Source organism: Epinephelus fuscoguttatus, linkage group LG18 (assembly GCF_011397635.1).
Source record: "Epinephelus fuscoguttatus linkage group LG18, E.fuscoguttatus.final_Chr_v1".
Lineage (NCBI taxonomy): Eukaryota > Metazoa > Chordata > Actinopteri > Perciformes > Serranidae > Epinephelus > Epinephelus fuscoguttatus.
Window position 1 is genome coordinate 23,967,499 of NC_064769.1, and position 19,617 is coordinate 23,987,115.

The 19,617-nt window shown below is 42.4% G+C and overlaps 1 protein-coding gene across 1 annotated transcript in view; it reads left to right on the forward strand.

Moving 5' to 3' along the window:
- Positions 1 to 19,211, forward strand: part of mmp17a (matrix metallopeptidase 17a) — a 144,917-nt gene extending 125,706 nt beyond the window's left edge. The window contains exons 7-10 of the mRNA XM_049604670.1: positions 403 to 485; positions 1,233 to 1,385; positions 3,834 to 4,091; positions 15,571 to 19,211. Of these exons, the coding sequence (XP_049460627.1) occupies positions 403 to 485; positions 1,233 to 1,385; positions 3,834 to 4,091; positions 15,571 to 15,896 (820 nt within the window). The 3' untranslated portion in view covers positions 15,897 to 19,211. The remainder of the gene's footprint in view (positions 1 to 402; positions 486 to 1,232; positions 1,386 to 3,833; positions 4,092 to 15,570) is intronic.
- The last annotated feature ends 406 nt before the right edge of the window (positions 19,212 to 19,617 follow it).

Below are 19,617 nucleotides of genomic sequence, written 5' to 3' on the forward strand. Positions count from 1 at the left end.
TGTGACAATGGGCCACTGGGTACAGGTGTGCAAACGGCCCCACCACCTCTCCTTTGTGGCGGTTATGCATGTTTATAGTCGTTTTGTGCCTCTTTGAGTTCATTTTGTTTCTCTCTCGGATCATTTTGTGTCATTGTTGGTCGTTTTGTGTCTCTTTGTAGGCATTTTGTATCTCTTCATGTTTGCTTTGTCCCTTTTTGTAGTTATTTAATGTCTATTTGCAGTCCCTTTGCATGTCTTTGTGGTCATTTTGAGTCTCTTCCTGGTCAGTATGAGTTAATATGAGTGACATTTTGGGCCCCCTCGGCCTGTGTCCGTTTGGCCCATTCAGCAATCCATTCATAAATATATTCCTTGTCTACCGACTTCTCTTTCCTCCTTCCTCTAAATTTCCTCCCTCAGGCTGGCACGAGACGCCCCAGACAGATGCACCAGTCACTTTGACGCCGTGGCCCAAATACGAGGGGAGGCCTTCTTTTTCAAAGGTATTCAAGCCTTAAAGGGAAAAAGTGAACGAGAAAGACTGACGGACAGACAGATAAACGGAGAGTGACAGTGAGGGAGAAGAGGGAAAAAAGAAGTGAATGGAGAAGAGATAAAGTGGAAGAGTAAGAGACGGGGGCTGGGCACAGTGGTGGCTCCAGCGATCAATACAAAGCCAAGTCATGTGTAGCTCCCTGGGCTCGTATCACAGGCTCACACACCGTCACATATTCTGCGGGCTCAACAAAATGGTCCTTTAGGGCCCAGACTGTTTTGCTGTATACTTGTTATCTGCTGAGCCTGAAATGGATCTTTTTGGGGCTTATTTGCCAGCATGACAACAGAGCTTTCATTAGCCAAATATGTTGAATAAAGTCTTATTAAAATTATTTCTCTAAACATAACAGTACATGATGTTTATTGGCTGAGGTTTCCCTTCCTGCTAATTAATTACACCTCTCCTCCTGAGCACAACATTTTCCAACAATTTCCCAATATTTTCAGTCGCTGGTGGATAAAAGTGGCCAAACATCTCCTTAAATAGGAATTTAAAGTCACTTTAATAGTAATTGTTAAAGCTACAGTTCACACCAGCCCTGTTCATATGAGGGATGGGTATGAAACTGTAATGGGATTACTGCAGACACACACAATGTGTCGTAACTAACCACAGCTTTTCTGGAAATAGACTTTTATAATAGGATATTGTGAAGAAGTTCCGAGCCTTACCCCGTTCCTGTCTGTCATAGGAAAGTACTTTTGGCGACTAACAAGAGAGAAGCACCTGGTGTCTCTTCGTCCGGCTCAGATCCATCGCTTCTGGAGGGGCCTTCCCCCCAACCTGGACAGTGTGGACGCTGTGTATGAGAGACCTGGGGACCACAAAATAGTCTTTTTCAAAGGTACAGTATCCATCTGATTCCAGTTTTCTCTTATATCTGTCTGTGTGGCTTTATTTGACTGACTGATATCTACTCCATATCAGGCTGGGCAATATATCAAATTTTATTTTTGATTACGATTTTGGCTTCCGACCATTATGAAAACAGGATAATCAAGATAAAACAACTATTGTGCACAGCTTTTTACAGCCCATACTGTTGCCAACTTGGCTACTTTCTCACAAGATTTGGCAACGTTTCTTCTTCTTCTTTTTTTTTTCTTTTTTTTTTTTTTTTTTGCTTAATTTTTGTTGGTGTTTTCAGGTTGAAGGAAAAAAAGGAGGGGGGTACAGGGGTTGGTGAGAGCCACACAATGGTACAGAACCATAGACTGTATAAAAATATGGACGTAGTCACCCTAACGTCACCCATTAGTTTCTGAAGAGTGGGTTTGAAGCTCAAAGTAGCCGGCTCTGGCCGTCGCCATCTTGGCAGTGCCTGACTCTGCCCAACTCCCGGCCAATCAAAAATGGGCAAAGAGGCGGGCCAAATGAAGCCTGGTTGATTAAACACGCCCACCTCGCTTGAAGCTGCTAAGTTAGCTAAGGCTAACAAGCTAGGCCAACAAGCTACTCTACTTTGGCGGCAGTAGCTCAGTCCATAGGGACTTGGGTTGGGAACCGGAGGGTCGCCTGTTCGAGTCCCCAACCGGACCAAAATATGGCGCGTGGACTGGTAGCTGGAGAGGTGCCAGTTCACCTCCTGGGCACTGCCGAGGTGCCCCTGAGCAAGGCGCCGAACCCCCCAACCGCTCGGAGCGCCTGTCATGGACAGCCCACTCTGACATCACTCCACTTAGTGCATGTATAGGTCCAGTTTGTGCGTGTGTGTTCGGACCTGTGTGTAATTGACAAACAGAGTGAAAATTTGAATTTCCCCTCAGGGGGATTAATAAAGTATATAAAATTTTAATAAAATAAAAAAAAAAAATAAAAAATTGGCTAGCCCTGTGGTGTTGGCTGCTCCCTCTCATGCTCCTGCTTGGTGCAAGCTCCCTCACAAAACAAAATATCCAAAAGGCACAAACACAGCTGAGAGGTCAGGTTCGCTGACCTGCGATTTAGCTGAGATGGCGCCTAGCAGACAGCCAGCGGCTACTTAGCCACCCGTGATGGCGCCACCTGTCACTCACAGTGACCACGCCCTTAATTATGCGCAACTTTAAGCCTTAATAAAATTTAAACGGATGAGTTACCCCCCGTACAGTTGTCATGAAAGGGGAAATTAGGTATAGAGACCAAAACAGTTCTTTGTACCAAGCTGTAAACATGTTTATTTCTGCTGTAAAGTTGAGCATTTTAACATGGGGGTTGAAGGGGATTGATTCGCTTTTGGAGCCTGCCTCAAGTGGCCGTTCAACGAACTGCAGTTTTTGGCACTTTGGCATTGGCTTCACTCGTCATCCCTGGAGGTTGCCGCTTGTACAGAACAGGGTGTTTCAACTAACCAGTCAATAGGTTACATCCTTTTGGGTATATGGTCCATTTTTTCCAACATTTTCTATATTGATCAAGTCGTAGTCAGTCGCTAATAATTGCAATCCAATTGTCCTTTGATGGTCGGCTTGCCTGTTGCCACCTCTGTGTGATGGCTTTCTTGGTCACAGCCAAAAGTACTTTGTAAAGGTATTTGTCCTGGGTCAAGATATTGTCCAAGGTTTTGCCCAAGTACAATATGACAAAACAACAACTGACTTCTGTTCCAAAGATGTTCCTTATTTCTTTGTAAATCTCTTGCCAATATGGAGAAATTACTGGGCATCCCTGGAAAAATATGGAAATGGTCTGCCATTGATTTACCACACAGCCTCCAGCATTTTTCCGGCCCCTGAGACCCCTGTTGTATAAATTTCAGTTTTCAAGTCACAGAATATCGTAGTTTGTTTTCCAGCAGAGCTCCAGCCAGGATCTTAAATTGGTGGTCCTAGAAACTTTTCTTCTGAATGACTTTATTTCGAAATAGTCTAGTGACAAATTTAGCGACTTATTCAAACCATCAGGGAAACAAGCTAAAAATATATCCCAACATATTGTATTGTAAATTATTCCCATGCATGCTGTTCAGAGTAAGCACAGTCCATGGCTCTGCTGCCAGCAGCTCAGGGTGTCTCCCTCAACACTCATGCTGAGTTTATTTTTATACATTATTTTATTTATCTCTTTTTTTAACATTTATTTTTTTCACTTTTGCTTTTCAGTTGAATTATATTTCAAGTTCAAGAAAATCCACTGTTACTAAAACACGGCTGTTGTTTGAAAGTTCAATTAATGCATGACATTTCCAAAGTCAATGAGTAATCATGCTAAATAATCATGATCTCAATATTGACAAAACAATGGTGATTATGATTTCTGCCACAATCAAGTTGTTTCTCCTTTTAATTCTGACCTTTGTGTCCACCCTCTTCAGGTCTAAAGTACTGGGTATTTAAAGACAATAACGTGGAGGAGGGCTACCCCCGTCCAATCAGTGACTTTGGCCTGCCCTTGGAAGGAGTGGATGCAGCTTTTGTTTGGCTGCACAACGACAAAACCTACTTCTTCAAGGACAACCACTACTGGCGCTACGATGACCACCTGAGGCGTATGGACCTGGGCTACCCTAAAGACAGCACGCTGTGGAAGGGGCTGCCGCCTCAGCTGGACGATGCCATGAGGTGGTCCGATGGTGAGTCGCCTTGAAAATCAACACTAAACACTGCTCGATGTGAAATTACAAAGCTCTAGAGCTGGGTGTCAAACTCCTTTTAGTTCAGGGGCCACATACAGCCCAATCTGATGACAAGTGGGCTGGGCACCTCAAGTTTCAGGGTAGAAATGTGGGACTTTTACTTGGAATATCTCTAAAAACGGATACATTAAAAATACTTGCGTTTTGTGTCTGTATGTTGGAATAATCTTTTTAATTTTTATTTTCAGCAACCCAAAAATCAAAGAATAGAGACATTTTCCTCACAAGTTAGTGGTATTTAATTTATAAGGGACACCTGTGATTAATTTTACACTTCTTCTGAATATAATCCAATTTATCGTATTTCCATAACGCTGTGTGATTTTTGCAACACCTTATTTTGGAAACCGAATGTAGCTAACTTTGCTGAGTCTGTCGCTAGCTCGCCCCGTCAGCTCGATCTAGGCTGTTTGAAGGTATTATTCAGTGTAACACATATTAATGTCAGTATACGGATGCACTACAGTTGTAGCATTAGCTGATGTGCCCATGGAGATTAGAATGACTGGCGGCTTGACAGCAGTTCATCCTGCTACATTACTAACTGTACTAACTAGCTAACGCAACAATCAAATATTATAAGCATGAGTGACCTGACAGTTGTCAGCAGCAGAATTATATTAGACTTTTACTGAAGGGGAATCATTGTTTATTAACTTTTCAGTGATGTATTTTATAGTTTGCAAATACAGCTATGAGCACACCTCTTGACTCTGCTCCACCGTCTCAGCTGTGATGCGCACCTCGGTGCCAGTGCTGGTGCTTAGAGTCTAGTAATGATGGGACCGCTCTCATTTCCAATCATGCCTGACTAGTGCTGATGTAGTGTTTATTTAGTAGTTTAAATTTTTCTGTTAGGCCTATATGCTCCATCCATCCATCCATTCATTTTCATCCTCTTATCCGGGGCTGGGTCGCGGGTGCAGCAGAACAAGCAAAGCACCCCAGACGTCCCTCTCCCCTGCAACACTTTCCAGCTCCTCCTGGGGGACCCCGAGGTGTTCCCAGGCCCGATGACGTATGCAATCCCTCTAGCGTGTTCTGGGTCCGCCCTGGGGTCTCTTACCAGTGGGACGTACCCGGAACACCTCTAACAGGAGGTGTCCAGGAGGCATCCTGATCAGATGCCCAAACCACCTCAACTGACCCCTTTCAACACAAAGAAGCAGCAGCTCTACTCCGAGCTCCCTCCGGATGTCCAAGCTCCTTTCCCTATCTCTAAGGCTGAGCCCAGCCACCCCATGGAGGAAACTCATTTCAGTTGCTTGTATCAGCGATCTCATTCTTTCACTCACTACCCAGAGCTCATGACCATAGGTGAGGGTTGAGACATAGATGGACCAGTAAATCAAAGGCTTTGCCTTTCAGCTCAGCTCCCTCTTCACCACAACGGACTGGTGCAGCGCTTGAAGCAGCCGCACCAAACCGCCGATCCATCTCACGCTTTGTATTAGTACAAAGTCACAATGTTTATAATGCGCCTGTTCAGAACATGGTGGCTTATGTTGGTAATTGTCATTTTTGTGCTGGTTTATTGTTTCAACCATTAAAGATGTGGCTGTTACATTTCTTCAGACCAGCTGTATTTTTTATTTTTACTCTGTATGAAGATGTGGCATTGATTTCTATTCTGACAGAATAGCGCAACAGATGTCAATGAAGGGATGTAAGAATAATATGAGAAGCTCTAGAGCTGATGAATCTAGCGCAAATGACTAATGCAAGCATAATCATGACTGTTGTGAAGTCATCTGGAGGGCGGCGGGTCGTTCATTTGACGCCCCTGCTCTAGAACTATGAATCTCTGTACCTAAAAGGTAACATGACTTGTAGAACAAACCAAAATTTAAACACAACAGCAAACAGAAGTTTCCCCATCAGTGGAAATCCATTTAAAAAAGGAACCAGCTTTATAGAGTCTTATGTGGCTTATGTGGCTCTTAAGGGAACTGTGAAAGTTTAGGGAAAAATTTCATCACTCAGGTGATCTTTACTTGGACTTTAGACAACATATTTTATATGAAAAATATGCTTAATAAAACTGTTGGTGTGGACTTTGGCAGGAGTGGACATTATTTAGGCCTGCAGCAGGAGCTGGCATTTCCACTTCTAAAGGCTGCAAACAATTAGCTTACCTTATCTGAGCATAGATATTAATATTCATACCCATATTAATACTTGTAGCTTCATTTTGGAAGCTTTTTTGAAGCTATTGATGTTTTTTACCATTCATAAGAGAAAACAGTACCAGTAAAGTATTTAATCATGCAACTAAACACTATACACCAACTGCACACACACACACACACACACACACACACACACACACACACACACATGTTAACACAAAAATCAGGTTCTTGGTAAATATGATGTGTATATACAGTATAACAAATAACCAGTGACCCATGAAAAGTGAGCTGTGATTATGGAAAATATACAGCTGTACGTTTGCCTTTAGGGACCGAGTTTCCTGACAACAAACTTTCTAGATTACACACACAGAGTCAGTCTACCAGAAAGAGGCTGTAAAACTGGCATCTTGGCTTGCCAACAACAGTCCTGACCTTTACACTGCAAACACAGTAGAGAGCAGTGTTGGGTGTTATGAATCCACAAGCTGGTTTCCCCTTATTAATCCATGCTGCCGCTGTGAGCTCAGCGAAGACGGTCAGATTCACGGGGAGCACGCTTTTGAAAAACACCAAAATGGGTTGACAAGATTGCTAATCTAAGCAAGGAGTCTAACAGAGAATGTTCCTCCTGCATTAACCTCAGGGAAATCAATGTCTCTTAGTCGATTCTGATCTGGTTCTACAGATGCATCGTCTGATGTGACTGTGCCTCTCCCTGTTCCAAGATAAAACAGAAGTTTGTCATTTGAGCAGTTAAGCAGCCAGCCTGCAGTTGTCTTCCCTAAAGACTATGTAAAGACTGCCTCCCTACCTGAACGGCACCAGAGCAACAAAAAAGCCAATGAAAGAAACTGTCAATTTTACCGCTTTTGGCAACCTAGCATTTTACAGACTGCCCTCTGGCGCACAGCTCAGTACATCCTGCCTCGCACTATCTGCCTCCGAATCACTTAACTCCCTGCAGCCATCAACCTCCTAAGATAGAAACTATTCAAATATGCAAATGTGGACTAATTTGAGCTACTCAGACTAGTAACATGTCTACATTTTTTTCTCAGTCTACCTGCATGTTGTGTCTGCCGTATTGTGATTTGACTCCCACCTCTTATGTCAGGATTGAATTGTGTTTCTGTCCCATGACGGAGCAAATGTATAATTTTACTTGTGTACAAAATAGCACAAATTATCATTTACCCATGCTGAAATGTAGTTGCCAGATTTTAAAGTTGCAAAAATCAATATTTAATATCAACAATGGATCAAATGACTACTTGTAATGTAAAAGGTGTCTTTCATAGTGACAACTCCACACAGAATTTCAACAGACTCAGCAGCTCCTGTCAGCTCTGCAGAGCATTTTAGCATCTTTCAGCACATTGTCATGGTTTTACAGCTCACAGCTTTACTGTTTGATTACACTCACAGCTCTCATAAAGTATCTTTTCAGTGTTTTTAGTGAAAAAGCTCTGCAAATCCATTACAGTACCTGCCCAGCACCAGACTGTAAACAAAGTTAGTGACTAGCTGGTGAACATATTCGAGAACTTTGCTTTTAAAGATTTAGATATTTCCCTCAGGAGATTGTTGATCCTAGCTGACATTGGGCGAGAGGCGGGGTACACCCTGGACAGGTCGCCAGACTCTTGCAGGGCTGACACATAGAGACAAACAATTATTCACGCTCACGTTCACACCTACGGTCAATTTAGAGTCACCAATTAACCTGCATGTCTTTGGACTGTGGGAGGAAGCCGGAGTACCCAGAGAAAACCCACGCTGACACGGGGAGAACATGCAAACTCCACACTGAAGGGCTCCCCCATCCCGGGTTCAGACGCCCCACCCTGGGTTCAAACCAGGAACCCTCTTGCTCTTCTCCTCAGGGTACTCCGGCTTCCTCCCACAGTCCAAAGACATGCAGGTTAATTGGTGACTGTAAATTGACCATACGTGTGAATGTGAGTGTGAATGGTTGTTTGTCTCTATGTGTCAGCCCTGTGATAGTCTGGCGACCTGTCCAGGGTGTACCCCGCCTCTTGCCCAGTGTCAGCTAGGATAGAGACCCCGTGACCCCTAACAAGATAAGCGGTTACAGAAAATAAATTGTGGTGTCAGAAACAACATAACAGTCATCAGTTGTGGAAACGTTAGCCATTTTCTCCATGACAAGATCATGATGATGTAGAATGCGTTTACTGTACCTTCATAAGACAGTTCTTGCCTATCATGTGGCCTTTATTGATTTTGTTTGCCTCATCTGTGTGAAGCTGAAGTGGGCCCAGACTTTCGACTTGAACGATGACGGTGCCTCACTAATTTTTTTCCCCCCGCTGTCTGCACTGTCCGCCATTTTACCCATGAGTTTCTTTTTCACGACATGTTAGTTGACATCTGTTTACCTTAGCCTCATTCATTTGATTAACACCACCACAGGGAGTCATGATGTAGTGACTCTAATAAATTAAATTGGCAAAGAGTGTCTGCATGTTTTAATTAAAATATTGATAGATGGTGTCAGTGTTTCGATAACGTATAGCAAAAGGAACAAATATGATTTATGTCCGTATTGATATTTTTATCTTACTCCTACTACAAAGGTGTGTTCAAAGGCACCGATTTAATCATACAAATCATACAATCATGTGATCCTTTGTTTTGAGTGGAACACAAAAAAATATCATTAAAATATATGCATTGATCTCTGGAGTATTCACATGCCCTGAGCATTAGCACATGACAGTATTTCTGCTTTTTATTCTCACTCTGCTGCCCTCAGCTTTTGCATTCCCTCCTTGGATGCCACTCTGGGAATAACAGATGTTTTATCAGGCTCCCATGTTGTCTCTGCTTATCTCCACTTTGAGCCTGAACTGTTTGTTCAACTTAAATGTGTGAGTACCATCTTCACACAGACTGCAGCCTGCAGTATTTGAGCTGATTGTGGCTCTCAGTGACCACAGCCAAGACTTCTTGCTTTTTCTGAGTGTCCTGCTCATCTGTGGTCGCTGAGTGGTCGCTCATGACAAATGCTTCACTGTGGCAGCATGGGCACTGCCTTCTGTTCATATGCAATTAAACTGGTTCCAGAATATGATTGTGGAAATTTCTGAGACACATCAGGGAAGAAGTGGCAGATGGACGACACGAGTATTGTTCTCTGCTAACTGCCACACATTGGCTCATAGTTTTTATGACATAAGATCAATCAATGACCGAGACGGTCCTTCCCCATAAAACAACACCACAGGTCATTTGTAAAAGCAGCTTATTACCACCCATATTTACGTTTGGTGTAGGTGGCAACCTCTAGTGGCTGTAGTAGGGCCCAGTAGTGACGGAAGCAAAGGAGGAAGTGAGGTGTCACAGTATAAAAGAGACAGAGTCCGTGTAGGGAAATGGTCGGGGTTGACAGACGATTCAAATAAACAGGACTTTGACCCAGGAAGCCAATTCGTAGAGGCCCCCAGGAACAGCTCTGGGCTTTAAAGCCAATTTCACATCATGGCCAAACTGTGAAATTACAACTTCTAGGTCCATCATGTGATGCTATGGGGCCTAAAATGACTTTTCCCCATAGACTTATATTGTGAAAGAGGTGTCTGTAAATAGATACATTTCTCCTGCAAAATGGCTCCCTTCACTATCAGGATTTGAGCCACTTGGTTGGATAACATTATTTCAAGTCTAGAGCCACACCACTGAATTATTTCATCTTCATTAAGGTTTGCGGAGGGCTAAACTGCAACTTAGCCAGAAAAGTCTCCAGTGTGCCTGCTATGTAGGCTCTATTACGCAGAAGGTTTCGGTAATGTCGTACCTGCTGGGAAGTAGACCTTTATGGCATAAAGAATTACTGAACAACTTTATGTTGTCTCATCACGATAAGTATGTAAAGTTACGCAAATATGGAAGGTGACGACATCCAACAATGATTCTTGTCCTTAACCTAACCAGTAGGGGCGTTAATTTAGGGGGTCGTATTAGAGAGTAGAAACCATAGATAGCCACAGTGACATCGACCATTGGTTTGTAGACTCATGCTTTGAAGCCTCAATTTCAGCACTTTTTAGCATCACCATCCTGAAGTTTTGGAGCCAGAAGTCAACAAATTTGGACGAACAGGTGGAGCTGCAGAGGACCGAGGGGTGGATCTTAAGGAGAGTCAGTGGATACTATCTGCAAATAGCAGCCACACCCTTAATTATGCATAACTTAAAGTCTTAATAAGATTGAAATGGTTGAGTTGCATCAAAATTCACCCCCTGTACAGTTGTCGTGAACAAGGAAATTAGCCATAGAGACCAGGACTGTTTTTTGTACCAGGCTGTAAACATGTTTATTCCCATTATAAAGCTGGGCATTCTAACATGGAGGTCTATGAGGATTGACTCTGTTTTGGATCCAGCCTCATATGGCCATGTTAGAAAACTGAGCACAGCTGATCTCAAACAGCCCAGTCAACTGATGGAGCAGCTGATTGATGGAAGGGAGTCAGCTGATAGATCACATGATTCCTTTCTATGCAACCAATTGGTGAATCTTCATTCGGGGTGCCCTATTTAAACTGCTCTGGCCTGCCTACTGTTGCTGCTTCCTCTGCAAGCTGCTTTGCAACCTGCCTCCACCTCAGCTCCTCCTTTTCATGTTGTGTCTGACTTATCAATGTCATTTCTGTTTGTCATTGATGCTGCTCTGTTCTGTTCCTGGAGGGTCTTTGCTGCCGCCCCCCCCACGCCTCAGGCTTTCCTTGTTTGCAAGTGGAAGGGCAGAGAGGAGTGCTCTCTCCGCCTTAGGCTTTCTGTATAGGAGGAAGAAAGGCAGAGGGGCCCCAGATGACCTTTCAAACCTGAAACAACTATATGACCTTGTGGGAGCAATACATTTGCAGTAATGTAACTGATCTAGATGGATGTCTTATCTGTGTCATAGGATATTAATATCAGGTCTCAGTTCCAACACACATTTCACCTGCTTTGTTGAATCTTTCTAATTAACAAGTTGGGGTGTTTGGAGGATCTAATCTACTACAAGTAGCATTCATGGAACATTGGTGAATGTCAACATTAATGATAATGGGAACATTCAGAGTAACATACCCTCATAAATAAAATGTTTACCCTACATTTAAGATTTGTCCTCTGTAATTTCCTCCATGTACAAATAATGTCATAATGTTCAACTCGTCCATATAACAGAGCAATCATTAAAGAAAGCCCAAGGTGATAATCATGTACAACAATTTAAATTAACAACTGATACACCAATTAAATGCATTAGCTCAAATGCACATTTAGTTTATATTATTCAATTAGTGTGGGCATCGATGCATGTATGTCCCTCCCTTCTTATCTATCTCTCTCCTTCACCTCCCCTTTAAACCCTCTCCTATCGTCCCCCTCTCTCTTCTTACTCCTCTTCGCTCTCCGGCTGGCTTTATAGGAGGAGGCGGTGTAATGCAATCATTACTGGAGCATGTCACGCCTGAATCTGCCATGTCAGTAATCTTTACAGACTGTGTGCATCTGTGCCTGTAAAACACTCTGGTCTTTTACTTCCTATAAAATATCTATAGTGCCTTGTATAAAACCCAAGCATATACGTGAGAGTGAAAATGTGTGTGTGAATGTGTTTGTTTGTGTGTGTGTGTGTGTGTGTGTGTGTGTGTGTGTGTGTGAGCTCACAGCTGGCCTTGTGTAATTATGTGTGGCATTAACATATTAACCATTATGAGGAGTCAGCGTGTGCTGAAAAATGAAGTGCAATGATAATAAAAACAATGAACTTCTTAGAACCATAGTGTACAAATTGAACTTTTTTTCTTTTTTTTTAAAATGTATTTTCATAGTAAACATGTATGATTTTTATCTCTGGCCAATTTCAATATTTCTCTCACAGTTAAAAGTTGAAACGCTAATTAATTAAACTCACTGAGATTGAGACGCCATGGTTAAATAGGAATAAACTGAGAGCCTGTTTCATAACTTGATTTAATCACTGTGCAGCATAGGAGGTGCTATAAGACTTAATTAGTCACAAAATATGATGTTAATCAATAAGGCATCTGTTATACTGTCAGTGAAAGTGTTGAATTATATTAAAGGTAATGAACACAAGGGCCATTTTCACACCCACGACAGATTTTTTTCTTCATTGCTTTGAGAATTAATAAACAAATAAACCCATTCAACTTCATAATATAGGGATAATATGTTCTGAATGAAACCACTTTAACCCTGTCAGTCCCAGCAGAATACCAGCGTTAGGTTTACTGTTTGAAGTGAGATTAGCAAATAAGCTGATGATGGCATTGGTCTAGCTGTCATTTAACATATCATAAAAGCAAAGTGAGCCAACATGCTTGGTTGTAGCTGTTGTATGCATGTTGTCATGGCAATCCAAGCACTATTTGGTGCACATTTGGTTGTTTCCCATTCTCCATTAAAAGGGAAGAGAATGAAAGAGTTCAGTGAAGGCCCTGATTCACCAAGCCGACAGCCCTTGTTGGCTTTTTTCCGGCCAATTTAGCATGTTGAATCGGTGTTGGAGATGGCGGAGCCTATCGGTGATTAAAAGTCACTGTGATTGGCAGTTCAGCTCAGTGCACAAGAATAGAAACAGATGTGAGTAAAGCAAACAAACAGCTAAAGTCAAGAGGGTGTGAGATTGAAACAAACTTGTTGTATTACGTTAAATTGTTTTTTTTAGCCATTGAGCTCTTTAGCGGAAACAGTTCGGAATTGTTTATTATTGTCCATGAGTGTACAGTGGGTGTGACTGGTTCTTTCAACATCAGGTTTTGTTGTCTTCCAGTTTCCCTTTTTGAATGCCAACACATAGAGAGTCTTTTCCTCTCACGCAGGCGCAGAATGTATGTGCATGTGTATGTGAATGTATGTTAGTTGTAGTCTTTCACCCCGTTTCCAACAAACACTTTCAGTATGGTACCTTTGGAACCAAAAGTAACCCTTCGGACATGGTCCCTAGACCCTGGCGTTTCCACCGCAAACAGTACTCTCGGGGTTGTTGTCACTCACTGCTTCGTCCAGCACTTGCTGTATTTCCTCATTACCGGTGACACAGAAGGAAGTCTGCACCTCATTTATCGTCCACAGAACAAGGCTGCACACCAGCATTTTCAGAACAAAACAAAACAGGCTGCAGTGAGAGTCTCTCTCTCCATGGCATATTTGAAAACAGGGGGTTTGTGCATTTAGTCCTTCTCAGGCAAGCTCAGGGGTTTAGTGTTGCTGTAGCCCACGGGAACAATGTTCCACGATGCTTTTTTTTCTCCAAGTGAGGATTGGGATATATATGCAGTTCACATACAGTATATGATCGAAATTAATATATATTTTTGAACACTTGAAGATCCACTCATTACTAAAAGTGTATGTCATCCAGTAGAGACAATAAAAACTAAAGTAATGGTCAGAGTTGTCATATTGAAATTTAAGGTGGGCTGATGGATTCATATTGTCAACTCGTGCATTGCGTGACATTACAAGTAAACGTTCCACCTTAAAAGTTACCGGCAGTCAGCCGAGTGAATTAAGCTATTTTTTTCTAAGACTATAGCTATGTAAAACTCTCCACAATATGAGCAATGGTTACACAAGCTTTCAAACCAGCCACACCTCAGCCCTGAGTAAGTGTGACCATCTGCTTCTGACCAATGAATGGACTGCAGTGGTAACAGCTCCACCTTTTAGTACCATGTCTGTGTGCTAGGCACCCCAACAGAGGGGGGACCAAAAATAGGGACAGTGAGGGAAAAATGTGTATCGAACTGAACTGATCTGTACTGCTTGGTGGAAACAGAGCTTCTTTTGTTGTGTTCACAGGCAACTTTTTGGCTCAGACGCAGGCAACATGAGGCAACGCAACAGTTAACCTTCATCTGCATTATTTCTTTGATGTCAGTTTGATGTGTATGGGCCTTAAAGTTCACCAGATACCAAAGCTATTATACTGACTCTGGTATTAAGACACTTTTAGAGGCATATAAAGGTAAAAATGGTAAAAAAAAAAAAAAAATGTTGGCTTTGGCCTGAGACTAAAAGGGTTAAAAGGAGACCTGCTGCCAGTTTTGGGGCTAATGTGTTAATTCCATTGTATTGCTAAACAAACATATCATTTATTGTGATACATTATCTAAGAAAATGAAACTTTAAAAGTATTATGCAGGCTCGGTCCTGACATTTCCTTTGACTAGACAACGACCTTAGATCTGGAGTCCGTCCCCAGGTGCTGGAGAAAGGTTGCCTGCTGTTTCTAAGCAATAACAATAGGTCAGATGCTGAGAACATATTGCCTCCCCATAGAGATTAACAGTGTTTACTTAAACTGGCATTGTTTTTGGCAGCCTGTACCAAGCAAATCCCCTTTAAGGAATGCTTCCACCAGTTGGCTGTACAGATTAGGCTTTGATAAAGCACTTGTAGATGTTCAAAACTGGCACAAAAACAACTAATTAGCAGCAGGTACTCAGTCCTTATTTCAGGCTACTCTCAATGGGGGGAAAGCTACATCACCTCTCTCCCCTGCAGCAACTCCCAGCTGAATGTGTGGAAGCTCTTTTTCCTGTCAGGTGTTCAGAGGTCTGTGTTGTGTCTGAGCTTTTGCCAGCCTCAGAGGTCCTGCTCCAAGCCTTTTGGTGTGTTTGTGTGTGCGTGCATGTGTGTGTGGTAACAGGCCAAAAGCAAAAGCAAAAAGAGGAGACTGTCCTCACAAAATCCCCAATTGTATGGAGAGGCATAAAATGCATGTATGCTTAATACACAAGCAAATTCACATATACGCACACCTCTGGGCCTGGGAACTGGAGCCACATCAAAGCCTTTATCTGCCTTTAGGCTGCTTCCACAAGCCTGGGATGAAGAGAAAACAGTGGAATAAAGGGAGGAGGGAGAAATGAGGAAGACGTGGTGACAACTCGTGGTGAACAGCGAGTGAGAAGAGTGTTAAGGAAAGATGGAGCCTTTGCGAAATCACAGATGTAAGACATGGATAAGAGAGACGCTGAATGGAGAGAAATGTTATGATGGGAACAATACTCGAGGGGGAAGCAAAAATATGTTATAGAAAGCAGCAAAAAACATCCATAGTGTTAGTTATACATTTGTTTCTCTGAATAATACTGCTAATATATTTGTTTTCTGTATTTTAATACTTAATTTGCATCCTTTCGTCTGCCTCAAGGAAAACCCTAAGTGTTCTGTGTTGTTCTGTTGTAGTTAAAAACACACACCATCACAACCACTCTGCCCTCTCTGTCTTTGAAGGCTCGTCCTATTTCTTCAAGGGGAAGGAGTACTGGCGAGTGCCGAGCAGCGACATGGAGGTGGAGGCAGGATACCCCCGCCTCATCGCCAAAGACTGGCTCCTGTGCACCGAGATGCAGTCAGACTCTCCGGACGCGGAGCCCAAAAGCACAGAGACGAGAGTCAACGTGCACCATCACCCAGACCACGCGGAGAACGGATACGAGGTGTGCTCCTGCACCTCCGACGACGCCTCGCCTTTAGGCGTCCGGCCCTCGCTGTCTCCCCTGTGGCTGCTGCCACCCCTCTGGACGCTCTCGCTGACCCTCCACTCTGAATTGCTATGATGCCAAAGCATGGGACGAAGTTCTCAAGCTGGGTGCAGGACAGAGACTCGTAGGTGGAGGGCCAGTGGACGCTCAGTCTGAATACAAACTGGAACATTTTGTTCATATAAATATCAACTGGTATGTTTTTGCTATTATTTTGCTGTTATTTATTTCACATGCCATTTGATGGTCTTCTAAAGCGCCTTGCAGTATGAGTAGTACATACAGTTATCATATATCATACTAGGGCATATCTAGTGGGCATCAATCCACCGACAATGACAATGCTATTACTGTGAGTTACAAGTTCTATCTCTTCGTTTTTTTCTGGAAGAGCTAAACAGTGCAGAAATATGTTCACATAAAATACAGCAGTATTCAAACAGCACCCATAATACTTACTTTGTACATGTATAACAAGTTTACAGCAATAATGAATGGCATCCTGGGATGCAGATGTTTAACAGTTGAATGGTATCCTGAGATGTTTAGTGGTTGATGTATAAAGAGATTTAAAGGGACGTTTTACCTTGAAGGAGCAGTTTGATATTTTGGGAGGTAAATACACTTTTTCTCTTTCTGGCCGGAGTTAGATGAAAAGATCACCACTCTCACATCTGTCCAGTAAATATTAACACTTTCCCCTGCCAGAGTATTATTTTAAGTTGCCAGTCACTGCCAGCATTTTTGATCATATTCACTGATCTTTCAAGACCCACAGAATAATTCGTTTTATGAATACGTCAACAGTATATACATGAAACTAAAGAAGAGATCCTCTGTTTTTAAACACAAAAAACCATTTTATTCTGTTTTATTCCATTCATTTTTTATCGACACTTGAATTTGTGCATTTTCATTAAAAAAAAACAACACATCGGACAAAAAGCCGGAAAACATGCATTTTTAAAGTATAAAATCAATTTCTCATTTACATTTTTGTTTTTTTCTCATTTCCTTACGTCAGTTTGAATTGTATAAATGAAAATAATAACAATAATAATGATAATGAAAATGATATTCTCTTTGAGGTATAGCAGAACACGTTGCCACGTTCAGTGATCATTCAGTGTTCTGTTGTCTCCGTCTCCTCTGTCGTCATCTTGTCCGTGTGTCACTGTCACCGTCATGGAGATCCCGTTTCGTCCCACCAAACTCATTTGCTTCATCGTCCAAATGACATTCAGAATGTTGATCAAAACAGGAATTATTGGAGTCTAAAACCATCAACATCACCACGGCTTGTGCAACCATGAACTTTTCCATCGGCACTGGCATTTTCATGCAGTTTACAAGCTGCTACACTTCTGTGAACAACATCTTCCGGTTTCCAGTGGATCTTCTTCTTCGTTTGTTTTTGGACACAGCAGTGCTGTTCTATTGCACAAGATGTGTGACAGTGAAAACACGGATTGCCGGACTATCTCATCAATGGTGGGGATAGTGTTGATCTATAACTAGCAGCTGGTTATCTTAGCTTAGCACTGATACTGGAAACTGAGGAACAGCACCTTTGGACATAACTAGGCTAGCAGTTTCCCCCTGTTTTCAGTCTTTATGCTAAACTAAGCTAACAAAGTCCTGGCTGTAGCATTAGGGCCCTGACACACCAAGTGGAAGGATGGCCGTCAGTCAATGTTGGGCCATCGGTGAGCGTCTGTCGGCCTAATTTTTGTGGTGTGTCTTGCACCATTGGCACCAGTCGACAGCCTGTGTTGGCTTTTTTTCAGCTGATTTAGCATTTTGAATCGGTGCCAGAAACGGCACCACTCTGATTGCCAATTGAGTTCAGTGTACGAGAAGAGAAATGGAAGTGAGAAAAGCAAACAAATGACTAAAGTTAAAAGAGTGTGAGACAAACTTGATATATAAGGTAAGATTATTTTTTTAGCTAATGAGCTCTTTAGCCAAAACGGTTTGTAATTGTTTGTGTTGTTGTTCGCTGGCACACGGTAAATATCTTTTGTTCGTTTAGCATCAGGGTGTGTTGCTAATGTGCTAACTGGCTAACTAGCGTCCTTAATCCATCCTGTTGGTCTTCTGGTTTTCCTTTTTGCATGATGAATACTGCCACCTGCTGGTATGGAGAGTTATGTCCTTTCAGGCAACCACAGATCGTACGGGCCGTTGACTGTGGTCTTTGTGGTGTGTTCAAGTGCAACTTTTTTAACACAGGTGACAACAGTCCACCTTCATGGACAGTAGTTCTTTGATGATGGTATGGTGAGTCTGTGCTCTTACATTTACCTTACAGATATGAGAATGATATTTATCCTATCATCAAACTCTCGGCAAGAAAGCAAAAAAGGGTATTTTCCAACATGTCAAGCTATTGCTCAAAATTGTGCCTGGCAAGTAGATTTTCCTGCCAGGCTGCTTACTGCCTTCCAGCATTCTCCAACAATCAAATGGTTTAAGTTTATGCTGGTTACAGCTGAGGTTATAAATATGACCACGGTTGGGGTTTGGGTCCACCAATCCCTAGAGAAAGAGTGTTTTTACTCAACCTGACAGGAAGAGCTGCCTGCAAGATTGTAACCAGGGTAAAGAATGACATCTGGGATATAGATACTGTGTTTAGACAGGTGACTGACACCCAGGCATGTATCTAGGCAGACAGGTGAAAAGTATCCTGAAATGTAGTGGAGACAGATAGTTAGGTTTACAGATGAATAGCCCCATGGGATGTTGACAGGAAGACAAATGAATGGCATGCTGGGATGTTGACAGTCAGATGAATGGCATCCAGGGCTGTAAACTGGTAGACAAGTGAATACTATCCAGCAGAGCTAGAAAAAGGCACCCTATGCTACAGGAAGTGTGACAAATCAAGACTTCCTGTACGACAGAAAGTTAAAATCTAAGAGTTGCTCTGCGCCATTATCCCTTCTTTACCTGTACTCCCATGCTCCTTGAGGATTTCCTGTTCATGTATGTCCATGAACTCATCATTGTCAACCCAGGTACAGCAGCATTCCCTGTCATTATCAGAGGCAGCATTGGTTTTGTTGTATTTTTGCTAATAAATATGGATAGATTGTGATTTCATATTGCTTTGATCAGATTATAGTTCACAGAGCCTTTTGTTCCTCACCGCTGGACGATGTCCTCCATCAATCCAAGCTCCTTCTGGTGACACTGTTAGCAGAGGTCACGAGATAGCAACCAGATTTATTCTTGCTGATATATTTACCTACAGTTTCAATATGGACACAGATATATTTGAGTTGAGATGTTCCATGGTTCCTTCAAAACCAAGTGGACTGTGTATATTTCAAGGTGTGTTTTCTAATGTAAAATATTTTTGTAGAAAAATAAAAGAATATGAATGACTCTCTGGGCTAACATGAATTTGTATGGAGTAAAAATTATTTTTGAGTGGTCTGTGTGTGGCTGCATGGGTGTGAGTGTGTAATTATTTAGTGTCATTGAAAAAGAGCCCGGCCTTGTAGACAGATGAAGGTAGCGTGACAGCTTGCAGACACCAACTGGGAGCTGCTCTCCATCTCTCTGCTGTTCTCACGCATGTTTCCTCTTGTAATGGTCACTGCTGTTCGTCGGGAAGGCAAACCACATCACGTCAATCACACCACACACTCACTAGGAGCAGATTTGCTGGCGGAGGATTATATATTCCCGCACTTTTTCCAGGGAAGTACATCAGAGATGTAATGTCAACCGATCCAAAAATATTCAGCAGCTCAGATAGTGCTTAGTTTGAGATCAAAGCGAGCTGTAG